The sequence below is a fragment of the Melanostigma gelatinosum genome, assembly GCF_949748355.1.
Source record: "Melanostigma gelatinosum genome assembly, chromosome: 10".
NCBI lineage: Eukaryota > Metazoa > Chordata > Actinopteri > Perciformes > Zoarcidae > Melanostigma > Melanostigma gelatinosum.
Window position 1 is genome coordinate 9,891,139 of NC_136643.1, and position 23,643 is coordinate 9,914,781.

Below are 23,643 nucleotides of genomic sequence, written 5' to 3' on the forward strand. Positions count from 1 at the left end.
GTGGGCACTTTAAAGACAGTCCGTAACTTCCTCTTCTCTCGGTCGGTTTCAAGGCTGCCCCCGTCCAACGACGAAGCTGTGCTTGAAACAAAGTTGAAAAATAAGACGCGCAAGAAACGTCTCACTTTGACGTCAGAAAACAAAAACTATTTCATTATCCACATGGAAATTGTGAAAAATATCGATTTTATACATGTTGCATCACTTTTATTCGGCACATTTACACTCAAAATAACGCAAAAATAAAACATCAGAAACGTACTAAAATGTCCCTACAACATTTCCCCCAATTAAACGAGCAACTCCGACACACGTGCGGTGATATTCAGTGGAGAGCCTCGCGTCCTGCATTGTGGCTTTAAGAATGGGGCTTCCTTGAAACCGTCAAGTTCCATGTTTGCATGACCAAATAGATGAACGTATTCAACGTAACAACTTTTAGAAATAACTCATTTTAGACGCTTTTAACTTTTTGCATTTTAGAGCAGTTTTCTCCGTTACGCTTTGCACGCGTGTCTGCTGTTTGCCGAGTTTCTTCAGTTTTACGCTCAGTATGCGCGTTTGCAGACAGGGAGTGGCAAAATATAAATACTTTTTTTTTTTTTTTTCTGCCACAACACCTCGAACTCATTTGTATATACAGGAATAACGTCCCTGTCTTTGAGTGACGGATCTAATGGACCATTCTCCGTCGATAATCACGCAAGTAACCAGAGACGAGGAGGAAAATGCGACTTATCGTGAGGACGGTGAGTTTGTCTAAAAGTTTACAGCACTTTTTCTGCTGCGCCTGACCATGTCAGCGAGGCACGAGACGAGCGGTGGTATCTTTTTAGGACGCCACGGTGTCGCAAATGTTAACAAGTGGTGCACGTGAACGAGCTCTGACAGTGTCTTCTCGCACCGGGGGGAAAAATAACTATAAAGTCCTTGAACGGCATTGTTTTAAACGTTTTGATCCAGCTTTGAGTGAGTTTGAAACAGGTTGCCTTCTGGGTAGGCCGAAGCCACTGGCAGCCGTTAAGGAGCTTTAAACGCACATATTGGACACTAATTTAGATGTACACGACTATGTGTGGTACAAAACCAACCAAAAAAGTCACTGAGCTGTCAGAGTGTTGTGTTAAATGCAGAGTGCGCGCAAAACATCCGAAATAATAGGTCCTATCAAAGGGGGCGTGGTCACTTTGACAGTTCACTGTTATTGTTTTGGACTGATGTTGATCTGCTCCAGTGTATCTTATCAAGAAGGTATTTTTTTAACAATATGAACTCATAATAATGCTAAAATGTACATTACCTAGGCCACATGTATTATGAATATGAGGGACTAGAAAGCATGGCCATAACTCATAAGTGTGGCACTCCTTATGATCTAGTAGTTCTTATCAGTAGTTCAGGGCTAACAGGTGCTCCCTGAATTTATGACACATGTCTCAATTTAAGAGCTCACAAGTACAAAACAGTCATTCCCACAGAGGGACAATTCTACTAAGTTAATACTTCCACTTGAAATGGATCTGTGCTCTCAGGGGTCAGGAGAAACCAAGGTGGTGGAAATCAAGTCATTCAATATCATCATGCTAAATTAACAATGATTTGAATGTGACATTTTGAAGTGTTCCCACACAAGATTAATCAGTTCTAGCTGTATCAAGGAAAGCGTTCATCTCATCCCCATCGTACACCACGTCTGGGAGCAGTGTTTGGCTTCATGAGGTAGGATCCCCATTTAGGATTGACACCAATGAAAAAAAACCAGTGTCATTTTAGGATGTTGTCTCTGTTCCATTCTTTAGTTTTGATGTTGGTAACCTCAAAAGATCAAGCTTTTAAATGCAAAGAACACAGAACTTCAAATTAGAGTCTGAAACGTATGAATTTCATGAGCAATACGGGGTCACCGAACTGTCACATAAATCCCCCGTGTGGCGCTGCTAAGGATAACGATGAGCACATAGTGAAGTGCTGAAAGATGTTTGTGTCTCTTCCCAGGTGTGACTTTGAAACAAGAAACATTCCTTCACGGGGCTTTGAAGGTGTTGCTGTTTTTCTCAGCATCAAGTAAATGCTTATTATGCTGGGCATTGCCCAGTATTTGTGGTCATTGTTTTTTAACTTTTTAAAAGCTCTTAATAGTCCTTTTGTGGTCCAAATAGTCTTGTCTCAAGTTAAAAGTGTCTGGATGTCGAACCATGTCCGTGACTCCGATGGTGCTTGAATGAAAGAAGATGAAGTCAGATGAGATCAATAGAATCTAAATGAAGTGATGCATGACGCTGAATGAATGAATTAGTTTAACATCCGAACCGTATTAAACGGTCTGCGGCATGTAGGGGAAGTAAATGCAGCCGGTTTTTGTGCTTCAATGTGCAGTGTTTCAGCAGTTACCGCCACGTGTGTGTGTGTGTCCAGTCAGAAGATGGCAGCACTGTCCAGTTTACGAGCCCGAGCCACTCTCAGCCGGCTCTCGCATTACTTCCTCCTGGCCAAGAGGTCAGGAGTCCGAAGACATGGCTGCTGACAAGGCGCCATGAGACATAAGGAAAAGGGGGGGGGGGGGGCTGTCTTCAGCCCTTCTGTAGTTTCACAAGTAGCCGTAGCCAAAGACTCATCACAGTATCATTCCCTTCAGGACCCTCTAGTTTAATTCTGTTTGGTGGCAATTTCTAGTGTGCCGTTTTATGGCCATGATTACACGGTTAGTACTGCGTAGTTTAGAATATTTTTATTTCCTGTTCACTGAAGGCAGCACAGCAATGTCAGCTGGAGTAAATACAGTATTTGTGTTTTTCTTGGGACATGAGAATGAAGATTTTCAGACGCAAGAATGTTCAAAACATGAGCTGGCCTGACCCGGCTCGCCGTACCGCTTGCTCTGCTGGAGTGTGAAGGGAGTTTGTCAGATTGTGACAGAATATCCGGTGTCACAAGTGGCAGATAGGTGACCGCGGGAGGCCTCATTCTTGTCTGTCTCTGGATGGGAATAGAAGGCAGCCATGTGCAGAGGCAGCATACCTTGTGGGGTTTGGGGTGGGGGTGCAGATAAGCCTGCTTTCAGCTAAGTGTGCTGGAACACGCCGATGTGGCGCGACGTCTTTTGTTGCCCCCTCGGGATATGCCGTAACCTCATTATCAGCGTCTGAGAGGTGTGAGGAATGCTGCCGTACACTTCGCTTCTTCTTACCAATATCAGCTTCCTAATTATACACCCGGGCCCGAGCAAATGAGTGCAGCTAATGGATCCAGCTACAATGACATTAATGGGATTCATTATAAATGGGGAAATACAAATCTGCTCTGGTCTATGATCGCTGCCGTATAGCTCTTAAATACCAGCCGAGTGTCATCTCTGGTCCAGCACGCCGCGGTGACGACCCACCTGCAGATCAGGACCCAACCCTGCAACATGGACGGCCGCTCGGAGGAAGAAACTGTGTGCTGCACATGCTGCGAACCGCGTGACACCGTGTCAGAGCAAAATGAGCCACTGACATGGCTCGACGTGACGCAATACTGTCTTCTGTATGCATCACGTGAGCCCGTTTGATGATCTGTGAGATTTCTGTATAAATGATATCCGTAAGATTTCATATCAGTTTCATAAACTCAATGCATCCCATTGTGTTGAGGAACCGGGCACACCCATGTCGAGCTCTCGCTGTATTATTTTTAGCCACGCTGGTGGCGGGGCCCTCGGGAAGGCAGTGTTGTTCTTTCGGCCCGGACTGAAATAACTCAACTGTTGGAGGAATTGGCAGGAAATTTGGTCCTCGCGATCATGTCGCATAACAACATTTGAGATCCCTTAACTTAGTTGTGTGATCGTCAGGAAAAAAAAAAGAAATCCCCAAAACTTTGGTTTCTGACCAAATACTGGTATGTGAAACCTAATGATGATCCTTCATGTTTAGTGCTCACTACTAAACTAAGAGGGGATCAAATCGCCCCATCATCCGATTAATGGACGACCCACTCAGTCACCTGAGACTCAGCCGACAGCATGTTAACGTTGGGATTGCGTTTGTGTTCGCATGCTCACATTAGCATGTAGCTTGTGCTGTGCATACAGACACAGTACGGCCTAACAGAGCCGCTAGCGTGGCTGTAGTGTCTTAGTCTTGTTGTATAAGAGGTGCAGTCAGCTCAAGCTCTGTACAGCACTGACACGATGGCCGTACAACTGCTTGCTTTTGTTATTCTGCAAGCTGATTGGGAAATAAATAATAACTGATAAACTGATACAATGTACTGCAACTATAGGCCCATAAGAGAGGATTAAATTACAAGATAAAGAGAATATCAGGTAGGCCGAGCTAGTGGTTCCTGCTTTCAGCAGTTTCGAATAGGGGTGGGGGAAAAATCGATACAGCATAGTATCGCGAAATTTTGCGTGGCGATATTATATCGATACATGGACGCCAAGTATCGATTTTTTTATTTTATAAACTATAAAAGAAAAGAAAAAATATTTCTTTTGGAAAAATCAAATCAATTGCTTTTTCAGTCCACTAGATGGTGCTGAGTTGTTTTGTTGAGTTGTAAATCCCACTGTTATGGGATTTAGTTAAATTGGACTATGTAGTAATACAAACAGTTCAGTTTGTCAGGTTCATGCAACATTTATGACATTGTCTGTCTGCTTGACAATCCTATTTTGCTGAACAGACTGAAAACTTTATCTTATTAGATAAAACATGTTGACACAGTTTTCCTTTGGGGACATCATTTGAAGTTGAAAAAAGTAATAAATCGCAATATAAGCCTTATGTTATCACAATACTCAGAATATCGCAGTATCGTGATATATCGCAGTATCGTGATATGTCGAAGTATCGTGATAATATCGTATCGTGACCCAAGTATCGCGTTAATATCGTATCGCGAGATCTCTGGCGATTCCCACCCCTAGTTTCAAACGGCTCACCCTTGTTTGCTAATCAACACTTACTCCGAAAGTTGACGCTTTTCCTGATTAATTAAAAAAAAAAGGTTAAACATTTTGAACTTTCACCACTGAAGCGTGGCACTTCTCTGACCACTTGCTAATAGTTGTTTATTTACCATCTCTTGGTTCACATGCAAAGATATGAAATGGTTGTGCTCCCATTACTTGTATTGTTTCCCTGATCAACCTCTGCATTATCTCTCTTTAATCCCATGCTGTAAATGTAACTGAAACCAGTGTGACTGTGGTTTGTACTTTGTGACCCGTCCTTATTTTAGACCCGAGCTCATTCTGTCAGGAGCCAGTGCCATCTGTGCAGCCTGTTTCTGTTCATCTTGACATTTGCAATGTAGACGTGATCATTAAGAAGCTCGGGGACTGACACAATGTTGCAGTGTAGCGTATACGGTGTCAGCGGTTTAACGTGGTTCACTCCATACGCACGCCCTGGATCATTTATGTGCAGCGTAAATGCATAGTGAAGACATGTATTTGACACTGCAAGGTTTTCTTTGGGACAGTTTTTTTTACTGCGAGTGTGCGACACTACATACTGTATTTGTGCATAGAATATCATTAACCACTGTCGGCAGCTGCTCCGGCGGGCTATTTTAGGCACTCCGATGTGTAATATCAGAAGAGCGTAATGCAGCGTGATGTTTTGTAACGCTACAAGCTTCACCTGCCCGGTCCCTTCACACGTGTTCACGCGCAGGCCTCTCGCCTCGGGGCCCGAGAGAGGAATGTCCCGACGAGCATGCCCGGGGCCCATTATGACAGCTCGTCCACTGTCAGCCCCAGTTGAATGAAGTAGTCAACATGGTCATCGTGAAGAACGCCTAAAAGTAGGTCACACTTGTTAGGGGATTAAGCCGGGCCGAATACAAAGGTTGTTAGGTTGTTATAAAGGCTGTATAGATGGATAAATAAATATAGATATTTGTCATATATTACAATAACTTTTGAGTCATTTTGTACATATTTCATGTGTGTTTTCAGGGTTTGTATTTAAATTGGCCGCTTGTTACCTTTTACTGTTATGGGATTATTATAATGAATATAATATATGTAGTCATGAAAATAGCTGGCGTTATGAAAAATAATACTGAGGACACTTCTAATGTACAATATCTTTTTTTAAATACATTCGGAGCAAGTTGAGAACGACTACAATGCTTCCTTTTTAATAATTTATTTCTGATTTGCAATGTTCCCATGTTACAGGACGTGTTTCGGTCATTTCCGGCAGTCACCAGAGCAACACTCCATTTGTTGTCCGCTCCAGAAGCTAACCGTTGCCCGTCTGTCCTACTTTGCAATCATTTCATATCAGCACCAAAAGCAAGTTGACAGCTCCATGATGTACCTCGTACTGAGTCTGATCTGAGCGCCGTGCTAATGCCTTAGCTGACAGCTCTGACTGCTCATCGAGGCTCGGCTAATTCGTCATCTTTTTTTGAAAACTCATCGCTCTGACACCAGTTGATGAGATGTTTTTGCTTCCCAAGATTCAAGCTCAAACCATGTTCATTAAAGGGGAACTACGTGCATTTCCAAAACAGTCCACTGATATTAGACATGAACAACTCTCTCCCAAATCCAAAAACTGGACTCAAAACTCAAATCTGTGATGTCTTCAAATGATATAGTGTGGAACTGCTCCATAGGTAATGAATTGGGGAAAGATGTTATGGATGACACAGAAAGCACCCAGGGGAATGTTTAGTATAAAGGTAGGTTTTCTGTTTCAGAACCGAGAACACAACAATAAAGTAAAGCTCATTTGGGTATAAAAAATAAAACATTCTGTGGCTCCAGAAAATCCGTCTCCCATTCATCGTCTTTGGAGTAGATATGGTCCAGACTTAATACTTGATAACATTCCCAAGTTTGAGACTTTCTTCTCTGGTTTCTGGCTGTGAGAGAGGGTAGCTCATGTTCATTTAACTTTCCTCGGCCATGGAAACAACATTGGAATTCTTAATGTTGTCGACATTCCCCTTTGTAAGATTTGTAAAAGAGAGGAACTTTGATAACAGCTTGTAATTTGATTTAGCGCCGTGTTAGTTTTAATTCTGCATTTATCTGTAAGGAGTACCTCCCCTGCTGACCCTTGTTATAACACATGTAACAGTATAGAGTACATTTATTACTGTAAGGCATTCTTAGTGTCATTCTGTGATATGTATTATAATCAAGCAAAAATGATGACAGTTAAAACATCAGATTTTTTAAATTTAGATTCACTATCACAGTGATAAGAAACATAAGTACGGTACTTAACAGCCAATGCAGTAAATAACCTGTTGCCTATGTATACATACATCTGTTCAATGTTAGTCATTCTGATTATTCAAGCAAATTCAACACTGGAAATGAAATGTGTCCAGGATGTCTCCGCCTGACTATTTTTGGGGCCGAAATGTACACTTACACTTTTTGTTATGCAATGTCATTTAATCTTTTGCTGCACAACTAAAATAACCATAGTCCAGCAGTACACAACATGACAGAGTGCACAGCAGCAGGGGGGGGTCCCGCTGACAGACCAGCCAGAGGGATGCACAGATCACATTTACTGAATCAGCAGTGCTGCGTGTCCGGACCAGATGTGCCTGAAACACTCCGGATACTATTTCTGAAGTCACTGATGAAATAAAACCGGAATAACACAATTAAAGAACAATACGGTTGAATAATGAATGAAATCCAGAGAGCATGTTGATGAGCAGTTTGACTGTAGCTGAAGAATAACCCGAATCAGTTCCACTTTCGTGGGATCTATGCATCCTTGTCATGTTGGTGCAGTAAGATCATCTCCTCTGTTCCAGGTGCCAACGACGTTTCCCCGTCCAAGAAGCCTCGCAGCAGAGGCCTTCTCCGCAGTCTCTTCTGCTGTCTTTGTAGCAAGGAATCGGAGCCGCCTCCCCTAAAAAACAATGCCCCCCTCTTGGTCGAGGAAAATGGAAGTCTGTCAAAAGTAAGTTCACCGCTCACTGTTCCTTGTGATGGGTGGAAATGGTGTAAATATTACAGAGGTCTGACTGGAAGATCACCACACAGAATAAAACGGTACTGGAGATGTGCCACAAGCAAGGTACACCACACTAATCATCAGGATGCTTCAGAGCATTTGGTCTTCGTCTCTAAACCTTTCCTGCAATAACGTATGCAGAGACTATCATGATTGACCACTGTCACATTACCTTTACAGTTTGACAATTGACAATTCCCCCTGTGGTTTCACTGAGCATATTCTCGGAAGACATTCTGACTTTTTACCGTTATGGTCTGCAGATCAAGTGGTCAAGACGTTCTCAGGTGTCTGTTTCAGATGTATGCCTTACTTCAGCCTCTTTATTGAGATTTGATATTCCAGAAGTTATTTGTCACGTCTTTCCAAGTACCCAAAATAAATAGCTTGGTCTCTAGCACAGGGGGGGGGGGGGGGGCGAGTCAAGTGCTATGCTCGGTTTTTGGTTGTGTCACATCAACACACATGCTGCTCCTGTTGCTGTTACTCTCCCTGGGGCCTCTGGTCTGACTCTCCCCCCCCCCCCCCCCCACCAGCTGTGTACTCTGAATGGGCCCTCCAGTTACCTGCCAGTCATTTGGACTCTGACTCTGCATGATCCGGATCCAATGCGTGGAGTAACAACTTTGAGCAAACAGAATCCAGACTTAGGAATCCTTTTCCTGATGCATTTGGTAAACTCCGAGCAGAGTAAAGTCTCCGGGGAAGGTGAGCCGTCTACTGAGGCCATGCTTGCTGAACAACGCCAGGTTCCCAGTTTAACAGAAGCTGCGGATTTAACCAGCTCTTCAAAGGGAAGTGCCGAACTTGGCATGCAAGTCCTTGTGGAATATACGGAGCAGACTGTTGTCAGCAGAGACATGGACCCTTCTATTCTTTGTCTGGATCTTTGCAACATGAGTAGAGACGAGACTGAATCGTGCACATATTGCAATGGACACTGTGAGAGCTTTGAGCAATATCCAGAAAGTAACAGATTTTTTCAATCTCACCAGATCCTCGATCAGTGTGAGACTTCGGGGTTAAGTCAAGCATTTGAAGAATGTGCTCAACACTGTGTGTACTTCAAACCTTGCGACTCTTCTGAGCACTGCGCTAATCATAGCGTAGCCTCCAAATGTAGTTCTTGCTGTGAACGCTGTGCGGGACACCTCCGGTTATTTCAGCAATGTCAGCCCTCTAATCAACAGTTTGAGTCTTTTGACTTTAAGCCAGCTTTAGTGGCGGTGAACTTTGATGGTTTCGGTCAGTGTGAAATGTCTGATTTCATACCTAGATGCACGGACCGCGTTGGGTTACTGCAACAATACGAAAGCTCTGATCAGCGGTATGAGTGCTCTGGCTCTGAGCCAGACACATCAACCGAGGACTCTGAACAACGTGAAATTACCGGTTTCACGCCTAACATCTCCGACTCGGTGGACTTATTGGATTGTGGCACAGAACTTTGTGAGTATGATGAATGCGCCAATGATGACGGTGAAGAGAGCTGTCCATCTGAAGGAGAGGACGAACAAAATGATACCGAGCATATTGATGACGAGTCCTGCGTATTATTAGAGGACGTGAATTCCTCACATTTCGACCGACCCATTCGCGTCTATTTTGAAGATGTCCCCTTGGCAAGTGAATGCTGTGAGACGCACCAGCTCGCTGACGAAAACTCAGCGCAAGCCTCCACGTTGAACATGTCCACTGATGATTGTGAAATGGGTGGAACGGGTTACTCTGACGCGAGCCAAGAGTATGACAAAGAGCAGTGTTCTGTGGTTGGGGCCGAAGAAGACGGTTCCTCAGATTGCTCTTCTGTTGAAACCAAATCCTTTAAGACTTGTCCTGATGGCAGCATTCCTTCAGACCAATGCTCTGATTCATCCGGGGAATCCGAGAAAGGAGCTCAGGAGGATTCAAGTGATGAGCAGACGCAGTGGGAATCTTTTGAAGATGATGAAGAAACGCAGCAAAGCAATACCAACGCAAGTGATGAGGGTGAAACGCCCACCGTCGATGCTGTTGTCGAGGATTTTTTTTATCTATTCGACAGCGGCGACTATTACGGCCGCGCATTTGCACAAAAGCAACGTTACATCTCCTGCTTCGACGGGGGAGATATCCATGACCGCCTACACCTTGAAGAAGTTCAATCTGAGGCACAGAGACTTGAATTTGAATCAATCAATGAGGAAATTAATGTTCAGGAACCAGATACGTGTTTCGACGCTCTGGAAGAAGCGTGTGAAGATACTTATGAGGAAGATACTTATGAGGAAGATACTTATGAGGAAGATACTTATGAGGAAGATACTTACGTGGAAGATGCTTACGAGGAAGATGCTTATGAGGAAGATGCAAGTCAGAGAGGTGATGCCTCTTTTGGTTCTTGCGAGTCGGAGGAACAACCTGAAGACTGGATTGTAGAATCAGAATCAAGTCTAGCAGGGGATGAAGTTGAAGAAACTGAATCCGAATTACAGACGGAGGAAGATGAGGACCCTGTGTTTGACGGCCATGTTTCTGAAATCGGTAATGAAGAAGAAGCTGAGGTCTGCCTGTCCTCTGGTAATGAGGAAAGTATGAGTGCGCCATGTGCAAAGGACATCTCTGTTGAAGGGGATGCTTATGAAGATGAAGCCTTTGCCGCTCAGCACTATGCATCTTTTGGGGGCAATACCTCTACCGTTGGTCATTTGCAGACAACTGCCCCTGAGCCTGAAGACCAAGCATTTAACGCATGTTCAGAACTGGAACCGTATTGGTCACTTGTAGATCATGAGGAAAATGGAGAGACGTGCGAGTCAGGTGTTGAGGAGTACTATGCATATCAGATAAAAAGCATCCAGTCATCTGCTAAACAAGCCCTGAATGAATTTATTATGGAAGGAACATTATACGATGAGGTAATCCACGGGGATGCTTCAAGGAATGGAGGAGATGCTCTTTCATCCCCGAAAGACGCCGAGTTACAAGCACACGGGGTCTGCCCAGAGGAGTGCAAAGCAGTCCGCTTTGGAATTACTGAAGTTATCGAACTGAGCGATAATTTAGCCGACCGCTTTGCTGTGGAAAAAGCAACCGAAGAACTAGCTCCCGAATCAGACGATGACAGTGGATTCAGTGAAACGTCAAGAGGAATAAATCCTACTTTAGATATTATTCACAGCTTTGTCTCACAACTCACGAAAAATGAGGGAAGGGACATACCAACGCTGGTCAGAAGGACCGAGGGACACGAGGCCTCCGAAGAAGGCACGGATTCAGAAGAGGAGCAGAGTGACGATGAATCCTCGGAGCCTTGCGAATGCGAGTACTGCGTCCCACCAATCGAGGAGGTATATAATACGACTTTGCACTATAAATGTGAAGTATTGGAGTGCTAACACGTTAAAACATGTGTAATAACATTCCAATAATGTATTCTCTAACTTTCTGAAAGGATCATTCTGCCCAACAAGTACTTTTATTTTAATACTTTAGGTACATTTTGCTGTTAATGCTTTTGTACCTTTACTTCAAGTGAAATCTTGAAAGTCAGGCTTCTACTTTTAAAAGAAATATTGTTTTAGTGCGGTATTTCTAATTTGACTTAAGTTAAAGATAGACGAAGTCTTCAACCATTGCATAAATATATGTGAAACTAGATTTCAGCTGCACAGAGTCCTCATCAGGATGCAGTTATTCTAGTTATTATTAGGGACACATTATTACATTGATCGATACACTTGAAGAAGATCAAATTTGGGTTTTCAGAACTGTGAAGGCATCCTTTTAAATGTATGCCCACAATCGAGGCAAATCTGTCGTCTGTACTGTCGGTCTATTTTTAAATCATCAAGACTGTACGGCCACCTGTGGCGGTGAATAAGTTACAGGAGATCTCGGCTTGGCAGCCTGTGTCAAACACCATTATCCTCACGTGGCAGTTCACTCTGCACAGACAAACACGCATCAGTGTTACAGGCAGCCTGTTCGGTCATGCCAGCTTGTTTTTAGCATCCGAATCACAATAACAAACACCGATCTGTGACCACCCGCTGAAGGACGAGCCACGGTGTGATATTTACATGCTCCATCAGTGTGGCAGCAGCTGTAGCATCCAAAGTTTCCTGTAACCCCCCTCACACAAACACCACAACACAATTCAGTCTCTTAAGGGACAAGAAACACACAATGAGCTGTAAGTCCTACTCGACAAATTGAGATGGTAATTTCTTGTAGCTGCTGCTCAGATTGTGGGCTTGAAAGCTGAACGAAGCTTTTTAATTGGGGATAGATCTTCACACTCTGTTTGTCTTCAGGTACCAGCAAAGCCGCTGCTCCCACGGCTGAAATCGAATGATGCAGGGAAGATCTGTGTGGTCATTGATTTGGATGAAACACTAGTGCATAGTTCCTTTAAGGTAAGTTGGGCCGTGTGACCTACTTTCCCTCGTGTATATATACTGCATTGTTATAGCACTCTAGAGGGGTGTCAACCAGGAGACCGGTCTCAAGACCACTTCATGAAGGTCTCAGACTAAGAGGACATCATTTTAAGACCAGTCGAGACCACAACTGTGGGGATATCATTAAATGAGTTGTGCATCGTCTGATTTATTTATTAGTTAATTACCGTGATTAGACATAAAATTCCCTTCTTCAAATTCAATGAATAACTTGCCTGACTCATTTCTAAATTGGATAGTGTTAGGTGGAGGGCTAAATATGGTAAATGACTGTATAAAGATGGTTGAGGTAATTTCAACTCCTTAGCATTTGTTTGCTGATAGAAAAAAGGAACATTTTATATATATATTTCCCCGGTCTTTGTCTAAGGCTAAGCGACTGCTGGCTACTGCTTCATAGTTGCCATACAAATATGCAAGTGGTATTTATATTTTCATACAACTGTTGAACAATTCCTCTTAAGTATTATTTACCGAGGTGTTGATATGTTTGCAGTACACAAGCATGTCTGCAACCAATTTAATTCAATAGGCTTTATTGGCCTATTCCACGTGTATTTATGATCACTGTGTCCGTCACAGTTTTTGCACTCATTATTATTATTATTATGATTATATTCAAGACTATTGGTAATCGCATCAAATGTGCTCATTTAGAGAAGATACAGTCAGTTGAACATCTTCACAGCAAATATTTAGTTTTATTGAAATCTTAAAGAATAACTCTATTCCATCTAACTTAGTTTCGTCTTTTTACACTTAATGGCTTCTATAACCTTTTTTTTAAGATACTTTTGTCCTTTTTAATTACTGAAAGGTCATCACAAATTCAAAAATAGCAAGGAGCCTGTCATTGAGTGTCTGTTAGGCTTCCATGTTAACTGTCAAAGCAAACAATCTACTTGCCAGGGCAAAAATAGCTATAGGATTTGCACTATGTCATGTTGCATATTTTTAGGAGGCACATGACTTATTTGTATCGTAACGAAGCGAGCTCATTTGCCACCTAAACATCAACCGTTTATTTTATGGGTGCTCTGGTTTTACGATGCAGACGCCACCCGGACCCTAAAATCTTGCTTTGAAATGCTTGAGATGCTTTGAAATGACAAATCGAGTTTTACAATGAACTGTCTTTCTTCATATCAGTTTGATTCCTTTTAAGGTAGCGTTCGGTGAACAAAGTGGTCAATGCCAAAAGTCAAGGCTCCTGTGTCATGACAAATTATGTAATGAATGCCATGTGGTGTTTAGTCCTTCTCAGGTCACACACTGTCCCTAAAGGATGTCACTAGATATCGCTCCTATGTGTAAACAGGGTCAGACTCTGTGAACACCATGTCGAACACAAGGTGTATAATAAAAGTCATTATTACTCTGACACACATACTAAAAATAGGGTTCGGAAACAGTTTTGAAGGTGGTTGTAATTTAAGGGTAGAGGAATCCAGTGTGCTGTGTGACTCATTTAAAAAAAAAAAAACATTTAGAATATGAAATATTTAATTTGATATTAAATAGAAAAATGGATGAAAGTGGTGGTTAAATGTTAACCAGACTTACCCTGCTTGGTTGTGTAACAAGTCAGACCACCACTTTCTTAAAAGAGGATCTAGTTGACTTCTTGCATACAAAGCCGGTCACATTACATTACCATGTGTCACCAGATGTTCCATTTATACTCTACCTATTGTAACTACCATACAGAAATGTAGCCACAAAATAGATCCTAAACATGCACTACAGGGCCTTTTTGTAATTCTTTCTCATTGACCAGTTTTTTTTCAAGATGATAAAGAATCATAAACTCACATATTTTAGTACTGCTTTTTATGGATTGGCTGAAAGGATCTTGTATAATAGAAGAATTTAGATTCATGAGTGATTCAAATAAAATGTACCATTTCAAACCTTTGGTTATAGAGACATTAATCGCACAACTCATTAACAGTTATAGGACACATGACCTATACCCGTGTTGACGGGCATTTTTGGAAGTATATTTGTGGTAGCTGTTAAATATTTAGATGGCAGATATATTTCATTTAAAGTACGGTGTAGAGTAGTTGGAGAAAGGAGGATTTGGAACATTTTTGTAAAATATAATAAAACATTATTTGTCCTGAGATGAGTGGGGATGAAAGTTGATTTAAAAAAAAATTGAACGGCAAAAGAGTGGTTGCTGAGCTAGCTCAAGCACACATTACACACTAGCAGCTCACTGTGAACAGATGCTCAGGCAGCAAGGCAAAGAGAGCTACACATTCCTGTCTGGCAAAAAAATAAATGGATTAACTAATTATTCAAATGCAAAACATTTAAACCAGCGAGTGCAGGACAGAGCATACACCAGCATGCAACATTTGAGGAAAATGCTGTGCATTGATTCTAAATGCATTCTTCATGATTGATATATATGTCCTGTCTAACTTGCATTACCTCATAGTATAATTTCGGCCCTGCCGTAATGCCTTATATAGAATATGCTTGTGGTGATACTAACATTTGAGAAGCATATTTCAGATGTGAGAACTGCCTGAATAAACCAGATATTGTATGACCCTTATCACTTTCTGTAGCACCCACATTTCAATGATGAAAGTGACAAGGGTCATGCTATTTTCAGTATTGTGTGATTTAAAAGATGCTGAGGTGGCGTCTTTGCGTCTGTTTGACACATCCTTTCAGATTTGTTGCCGTCACTCACATCTCTATGGAAAAAAAAAAAAAAGTTGATTTCCTTTGGAGATTAAATTTGTGTGTTTTAACAGCTCTGCTTTTGTCTTCAACAGCCAGTGAACAATGCTGATTTTATCATTCCAGTGGAAATTGATGGAACAGTTCACCAGGTAGGCACTTTATATGCTGACGTGGTCATTTGATACGCTGTCGTCTTCTCGTGTTACTTCAGTCACATCACCACAGCGTTGCCGCATGAAGCAGCCATCATTGGAAGTTTCTACAAGCTTGATGGGTTTCCTGCTAAAAGCCCCAAAGATTTGTGTCAAACTTTGTGAAAGCAGGATTGATACAAAGCACTGTTTGTGTTCTGACCATTACTGCACTGCATATCACCGGCAACCAAACAAAAATTGTGCAAGACACCATCTGACCTGAACAGTAGGATGATTTATGAACTCTTACGAGCCTTCAAATACAAAAGTAAGTGGGTAGAATTCAGAACTCCTCCATGGTTTGCACTGGAAACACTGTGCTAGCCACCTGACAGTGCTGTAGCCCGCTCTGTTGACGGCTCCAAGCAGCAGGTGGCTATTTACGTGGCCTGACGAAATGAGGAAACCCTGGCAGGCTTCTCAGAAATCACTGGCCATCAATCTCGCACCGCGGCGCATATTACGTCCTGCTCATCGGTGCTGGGGATTGGCACTGGCTATTCACCTGCAGGCATTCAATGTTGTGCTGGGCCTCCCAGAAGACAAGAGGAGCTTTGTTTGTCCAAAGGGCCTGGGTCTGTTTCAAGTAATCCAGGATAGGCTTGTTAAAGTGGGGAAAGCCTGTTCGGGATGACTTGGTTCAGAAACGAGGCTGCCAGCATCGTAGCAGAAGACGTTTTAGAGAACTGTTGGGGTGGTTACATGAGATGTTCTCGGGTTGGATATTACAGCTTTGTGTTTTGCGGTTTTAGATGTTGTTTTAGCAACATAGAATTATCAGCATACAAAAGAAAATAATGTTAAAGGTAGCAAAGATTAGTGCTCTCAGTGGGTGAAGGGCCATCCACACCAAGATCAATAACTATGACAATAACTATAAATATATCATTATAAGCCTCATCCTACCAAGCTACTGTATTTAACTTATAAGGACCACCGACCACAATAATGAATTACCGTAAAATCAACCACAATAGCCAAATGTTACCTTATGTCTTCTCAAAACATTATTATTGGAATTAATGCCATCTGAAGGAAACTTATTATTATTTTAGGAAAAGTCACTGTTAATATGCATATTGTGTGAAACGAAAACAGGTGGAGCACATGAGGAAATCTGTGTCTGCTACATCAGAGTCTGTGTCATACTTTAAATTCGGACCCATGGCAAACATTTGATCTATTTATTCTATTGCATCTATTACAGCTGCAATTGGGTGCTTTTGACTGGGGCCCCTCAGTACCCCAATACATTGGTATTTAAAAAGCACTTATTAACACAGAAAGAGAAAACAATGTCATGAGGAACAAATTGATTGACAAAGTCATGAAACGATGGAATAAAGTGCCTGTGAGATATGGCAAAAAATATACGTCTGGGGGTCAAGGCGTCACGTTTAACAGGCAGATGACATCGCAGAGAGACTCTCACTGCGTGTCAACCCCCTCCCGTTTTGATAACACAATGTTTATAAAGAACAAGGACATCCAGGATGCCATCTTTCTTTCCCTGCGCAAACGTACAAGAGTAACATTTTCATTAATCAGTGTCATTATAGTCATTGTTAGACGACCCTGAACACCATAAAATGTAAATCAATCCTTGTCCTCCAATAAGATCTGTTGATAATGAAAGTCTTCAGAATATCTGGACACACAGGTCAGAAGTAGGGTTACCGTTTCCTTCCTCATGTGTAGTTTGTCTTTTTATAAGTTGTCTTTAAAAAGTAAAGCATGTGGGGCAACAGCTGTTGATTTCATACTCCTTTGCCTTTCATATCTCCCCCCCAGGTGTATGTGTTGAAGAGACCCCACGTCGACGAATTCCTCAAAAGGATGGGAGAATTGTTCGAGTGCGTCTTGTTCACCGCAAGCTTATCCAAGGTGAGAACGCTGTCCGTATTCTGTTCAGCTTACGCTTAAACATGTGACTCATTATATACTGACTCATTATATACTGACTCATTATATAGTGTTGTAGAAGTGTCATTTCTGTGTTTGAATTGTAACCTTTCACATACACCCTATCACATGAAGATTTATTTATGATACCTGTCAGGCGATTGCACGGACATTTTAACCGCTCACATTTACTTAAAACTGCGTTCGTCTCAACTTTTGGTCGGTCGTGGCTCAGTGACTCCTTCACACTTGATTTATTACGTTGTAGTTGCCATGTCTGTTGACGGCACGTACAGCTGCCACTTTTTCATGTTATGAACACGTCCACGCTTACATGTTGCAGATAGCGCTTCTCTGTACCTGACATGACGGTTCTGTGCATTGAAATTGAACTTGATGTATGTTGGTTGTGGGTTTGTGTAAGCTGAAATGTTCGACTTTACTGGGCTGACTATAAAACAACAAACAAAGATGGCGACGAGCTAGTGAATGAAGTTGAGCATTTAGCAGCTAAAAAAACAGATATTTTCTTCAGGAGTTGGTGGAGACTAATAGAGCTACCTGAAGAACACGACTTAAATCATTGCTAAAGTTGCTGTGTGTCTGCTGGTGTAAATAGGGAAGTGTTTGCTAATATTGTTTGCTCGTGCAAAAAAGAGCTGTTTACTAAAACTTTCGTCTGGTGTAGATAGGGAACTAGTTTTGCTGGTATTAATAGGGAAGTGCTAATACAGTTGGCTGGTGTGAATAGGGAACTAATTGCTAATACTGTCTACAAGTGTAAATAGGGAACTATTTGTTAATACTGTCTGCTGGTGTAAATAGGGAACTATTTGGTAATACAGTTTAGTGTAAATGGGGAACTATTTGTTAATATGGTCTGCTGGTATCAATAACAAACGAGTTAATACTGTTGTCTATTGTAAATAGGGAACTATTTGTTAATACTGTTGTCTAGTGTAAATAACGAACTAGTTGTTAATGCTATTTAGTGTAAATAGGGAACTATTTGTCAATGCAGTCTGCTTGTGTAAATAGGGAACTATTTGCAAATACTGTTGTCTAGTGTGAATATAGGAGACTGTTTACAAATAAAGTTTGAAAGAAATATTGCCGTGTTGGGACTTTTGAGGAAATCCTACAGCATGCGTTACCATTTTACTTCAGTTGTCTGTTTGTTTTATGTGGTTCTTTTCTCCCATTCACAGTCGACATGTTTTACTCACTTTAGTCTAGTATTTCTCACAAGTCATGTAAAGTTCAATTCAAATGAACACACCCATACATAATCCCCTGGTTTTCTCCTGCTACTATAGTACGCGGATCCTGTGTCGGACCTGTTGGACAAATGGGGGGCTTTCCAGGGCCGTCTGTTCCGGGAGTCGTGCGTCTTCCACAAAGGGAACTACGTTAAAGACTTGAGCCGCTTAGGGAGAGAACTCAACAAGGTCATCATCATTGATAACTCCCCAGCTTCTTACATCTTCCATCCCGAAAACGCAGTATGTCATTTATGTTTCTTTCTCTGCAAAACACAACATGCATTTATATTGTTCTCTAAAATCTGTGGGGTATTGAAAAGGTCTTCTAATTCCACCGTATCTTGCTTCTTCAAACCTCCAGGTTCCTGTAGTGTCCTGGTTTGACGACATGTCCGACACCGAGCTCCTCGATCTTATCCCCTTCTTTGAGAGACTAAGCAAAGTGGACGACATCTATGACTTCCTGCAGCAGCAGAGGACTTCAAGTTAACAGAGGCAGGACACTAGGATGAAAACAATCACCAGCAGCTGCCGTCACGGGGCCACGGAGGCCGGTGGGCCGCAGGCTCCACGCTGCTTCCATTTACAAGGACCACACTGCAAAAAAAAAAAGCCACTTTTAATCTGGTGTTCGTGAAGTCTATTGCATAACAAAAGGTGAAAAGCAATCTTCCAGCAGGGTTTGGTACTTCAGCATTGAAAGTTATCCAATCCAAATATGTTTGTCTTTTCTTCTCTGTAATGCCAGATAAGGACTGAAAATCAGATTCAATGACTTCTGTAGATATCTTTTGCAGTGCAGCTAGTGTATTGTTGTTGTTGTCCTTACGTGACAGCAGTGACCCGTGTAAGTGTGCTGGGTTGTTGTTCGTCATTTTCATTTCAGAATAGTATTATATGTGATAATGCTTAATTTAACAAGTTATTGAAGACTGATCCTTAAATTCCCATTAACTTACTTTTTTTGCCTAAAATGGGCAAATGTATGTGTAGTAAAAGACAATCATTAACATAAGAAAATATTTAATATCAATAACATGTTTTTGCACATTTCACTAAGGAACAGACATTTTTGATGTGCACCTCCTGTATGTCTTTGGAAAGCTTCGAACAAATGCAGTGTGTGGTAGGAATGTGGGTCCAAAGACGCCATACACTTCAGAATTTGCATTTTTAGATTGAAAAGAAACCGGAACAGTAATCGTGGGAATCCACTGCCATTGATTGTAGCCCTTAATCACTATATTACAGGTGACTGATAAGGTTTAATCACTAATGTTCTATTGTGTAATAACCCTTCTTAGTATGTTTTCTTACGCACAGTTCAGTCACAAAACACCCTAATCTTATTTATTAGTTAATCTCATACCATTAAAAAAAAAAAAGCTGTAAGATCTGGATCTTTTGGACTGTTCTGGATTAGCACTAAGATAACAGGTCGACTGCACACGGATTGGACCTTTCACAGACTCACCACTGCAGAAAGAATGGTGAGATTGATTTTGTACATACAGTATATCAGGATTTTAAGCAGTTGTTTTGATTTGGTTTTAATGTTATTTTACCTGATGTTATTTTCATTTTTTTCCCCATTTATTAGGAGCTTTTAGTTGAGTTTGCTACCACAGTGTGCGCCCGATCAATAATGCAATCTTGTACACGTGTGCAGGAGGCGGCTGTAACCTGCTACGTCAACCTAAAGAAGATTGACATTTGATTTGAAAGCACACTTTGATCACTTAACTTTTTATTCATGCAAGACCATAATGGAGTCATTGTAGTGCCGTATCAAGCTGTAAATACAGTTTCATTGAGGTAACTTGTGGCAGACAATGCTGGAGCCCTGATTTACTTAAACTCGGTCTGGAGTGAGTGTGTGCATATTTATATGTGTGTGACTGTCAGTGTGAGATTTGGGGGAAAAAAGATACTTTGACAATAAGTGAAAAACCATAACCTGTCTTTTAATTATGTTTTCACTTTTTTTACTGTATGCAAGAGTATTAACATTTTGACTCAAGTAAAGAAAACTGCTCAAACAAGTGAGTTTTTAAATTGCTGCTGATTGTAAAAAAAAAAAAGAGAGACAACTAGAGCTGTTTTTACCGTGCGTCAATAAAGCATGTTTTATTGAAACGGGTCACATTTTACGACCGTACTTTTTTTTTTTTCACATACCTCAACGCTCAGCACAACATGGCAGAGGTGGAAACAAGTCAATGAAAAAAAACTGGAATATGGAACAGATTTCATATGAAAACGACTATCATTCTCCGTTAAGTTCAAGCACAATACAGCTAGCATGCCCTGATAATCAATCAAGGTGATTAAGTCATTTCTTAACCTATTTCTTTTCTAAATGACCAGATTTTTGGCCCAATGTATTTACATCACAAGCCCCTTGCTGCAAGACAGAATTGTCTTTCTTTCAAACTTTTCATCAAAATGTAAAAACAAAAAAAGATTCTATACATTTGACAACCAATTTGAAAAGATGTGAATTGTTAAATGTAATGAATCGTTGCTTGGATGATCCATTCTAAAATCTAAATTTGACATGGAGACATGGCTGTAGTCGACTGTTTCTTATGTGGTCACACTGAAAACAACAGCTGCACAAAACCACGCTCTGCTATATGGGGGAATTAAAATTGTGCAAATCGGATTATATTGCGTAATAACTAGCACAATTTCACATGTAGACTGCAACTAAGTTATGGTTAAAGATATGTGTAAAAGCAGCAAACTGGAGTTCTAGAAAGTACCCAAATGGCATCTGGAGATTTTTTTTTTTAAACTGGCAAATATCTTAAATAGGAACATATCATAAAAGACTCACAAAGATGATCATACCTTTTAAGAGATTCTGTTTTTGCTCTACATTAGTATTTGAAGCAAATGTCTCTGTATTGATTGCACTCAACTTTCGAGACATTCCGTTCTCGTCTCTTCCTAACCATGTACTTGTACGTTCCGCTTGTTTCTTTAGTTTTCAACTAAGATATTTATTGGCATAAATACACATCGAGTTTATACCTCCATAACATGGTTACAGTCAGACCAGTTACACACAAGACATTATTTACATCCAAACTGCAATTTGCATCATGATAAAGTAACTGTTTGAAATGTACTCGCACACACTGACTATGACAACCTTTATATATTATATGAACAGAAATTTCATAAAAGACAATTCTTCAAAGCACGTCAATGAAAGAAAATCCCCTCCCTGAATTAACCGCATGAAAATCCATCACAACCCTGTTTAAACCACGTTCATTGAATACATAAGCAATGTCAATGTTACAACTTAAAAGCATCAATATGATAAATCCATCCATGTCAATTCGGTGAGGACAGATGGAAGACGTCACTCATGGATCACCTGTGAAATTCAAACGGAGAAAAACAAATTAGCCCGAGAACCAGAGAGCATCGGTGAAGTTTGACCTGATTCTGTCTACGTGTAAACCTGTCTGGTGTAACATGTCTATTACGCAATAGCTAGTTTTTACTAAACATATATATATTTAAAAGCCTGTTGCAAATAGCTTAAACAACTTTTCAATTAAAACTGCACTTTCTTTACTCTACACCAGTGGTTCCAAAGCCTTTTGGCATTTGACCCTTTAAAACCCTTGTAACTTAGTTATGGACCTGAGCTGGGAGTAGTTTGACCAAAGAGGGATTTTTCCTTCTCGGATTGTTGAAGGATCATTAAAAGCTTAAAGAGCTAAAATGATCCAGTATTTGACCAGGAGGAATAAAACTCAAAAATCAACATCTTTCTTTCTTTCTACCCTTAATAATCTCGAGACCACTTGCAAACTCGCAGGTTGGGAACCACTGAAACGCTTGAGTGAACTTTAAACCTCCAACCTGAGGATTTTTCTTGCCATCCGGAAATAGATTGGATTGGAAATAGAAGACCAAACCAACAAATTATAAACCCCATGATATACGTAAACATCATATGGTCTTATTGCTTACCTCAGGTAAAAGTAGCCATACTACAAATACTCTAACATGTAAAAGTATTGCCATATCTTAACCTATAATTATATATCATCGTTGTATTTGTATTATTAATCTGAATCAGAAAGGTGTAATGAAGTAGGAGTATAAAGTAGAAGTACTTAACTACAAGTATCCCAGTACAGTAGTTGCTCTCCCCCTCTGACTCTTATGACTAATGAATTGTTTGTGACCATATTCATTTCCTCAGCTGAGCGTGACTCCTGGTTGTGCTGCAGTTTAAAGCTCAATGCATTCACGAAAGGTTCACAAACTGCGCCATACGATTGAACATAATACTCTTTTATTTAAAGCCAACTTAATGAAACTAAAAATAGTTTGCTCTCTTACACATTTAAATGGCTTGAGATGTGTACGCGCTCCATATTGCCTGACCTACATGCCTGCAGATTGAGTAGTATCATAAACACTCGACACTATTTACAGAATTTAGTGCTAGGGAGCCAAAACATTTGCTGTATTTATTGTTGCGTATGCAGTGCCAAGTCAGGCAACACACAAACACGCCATCCTGACAATTCAGGGTCAGTCTGATGGATTTATGTTCTTTTGATGTTCTTTGTTTTTTTCTGTGGTGCTTCTAATGCAAATATGGCTTTTTCGTTGAATAGTTTAATGAGTAAAAACCATGACAGCATACATGTACTTCTACTTTCTGCATGGAGTCACTACATCCACGACTGTGATGTCTCTTTAGTCATACGAGCAAACTCAAAACTTTGAAATTACCTCCATCTAGTGGTTCTTTTTATGAATGACATCACTGAGTTTCAATGTTTCACCAGTTGGTCAGTTGGTGAGTGTGACCCAATGCCGGAAGTACTACTCAGATCTGGTACTTAGTAAAAGTACCATCGTGTAGAAATACTTTGTTACAAGTAAAAGTCATGTGTTTATTTTTTTCTTCAACTGAAGTACAAGTACAGACGTGTTGGAATCAAAATATATGGACAGTGTGAAAAGTAAAAGTATTCATAATCCAGAATTGCCCATTTCAGAATGAAATTAATTATTATTACTGATGCATTAATGTTGAAGATGGGCAATGGGGATACTTTTTACCACCTAACATACTTTATCTGCTTCCTCCCAGGATCGAGAAAGTTGAATCATCTATAATACA

General features: G+C 40.9%; 2 protein-coding genes across 9 annotated transcripts in view; one reads left to right on the forward strand and one right to left on the reverse strand.

The window, feature by feature from the left end:
• The first annotated feature begins 422 nt into the window (after window positions 1-422).
• LOC306783363 (carboxy-terminal domain RNA polymerase II polypeptide A small phosphatase 1-like) lies at window positions 423-20,622 on the forward strand. 2 transcript variants are annotated; one of them, XM_079276977.1, is made up of 7 exons: window positions 423-749; window positions 7,780-7,928; window positions 12,278-12,379; window positions 15,217-15,273; window positions 17,110-17,202; window positions 18,537-18,722; window positions 18,844-20,622. In XM_079276977.1, the coding sequence occupies exons 1-7, from the start codon at window positions 677-679 to the stop codon at window positions 18,970-18,972; spliced, it is 789 nt and encodes a 262-aa protein (XP_079133103.1). In that variant the 5' UTR covers window positions 423-676; the 3' UTR covers window positions 18,973-20,622. The 2 variants fall into 2 exon arrangements, with proteins under 2 accessions (XP_079133103.1, XP_079133102.1); XM_079276976.1 differs by lacking the exons at window positions 423-749; window positions 7,780-7,928 and adding an exon at window positions 8,592-11,311.
• The window catches only part of obsl1b (obscurin like cytoskeletal adaptor 1b), a 35,931-nt gene continuing 32,713 nt past the window's right edge, over window positions 20,426-23,643 (reverse strand). For all 7 annotated transcript variants that reach the window (XM_079276975.1, XM_079276974.1, XM_079276970.1 and 4 more), the window contains one exon: window positions 20,426-21,870. In XM_079276975.1, the coding sequence (XP_079133101.1) occupies window positions 21,860-21,870 (11 nt within the window). In that variant the 3' untranslated portion in view covers window positions 20,426-21,859. The remainder of the gene's footprint in view (window positions 21,871-23,643) is intronic.

Coding starts and splice junctions, on each gene's coding strand:
- LOC306783363 (XM_079276976.1), top strand. CDS start 8,648: ATGCATTTGGTAAACTCCGAGCAGAGTAAAGTCTCCGGGGAAGGTGAG. Junction 12,380..15,216: donor TAGTGCATAGTTCCTTTAAG/GTAAGTTGGGCC, acceptor TGTCTTCAACAG/CCAGTGAACAATGCTGATTT. Junction 18,723..18,843: donor TCTTCCATCCCGAAAACGCA/GTATGTCATTTA, acceptor TCAAACCTCCAG/GTTCCTGTAGTGTCCTGGTT.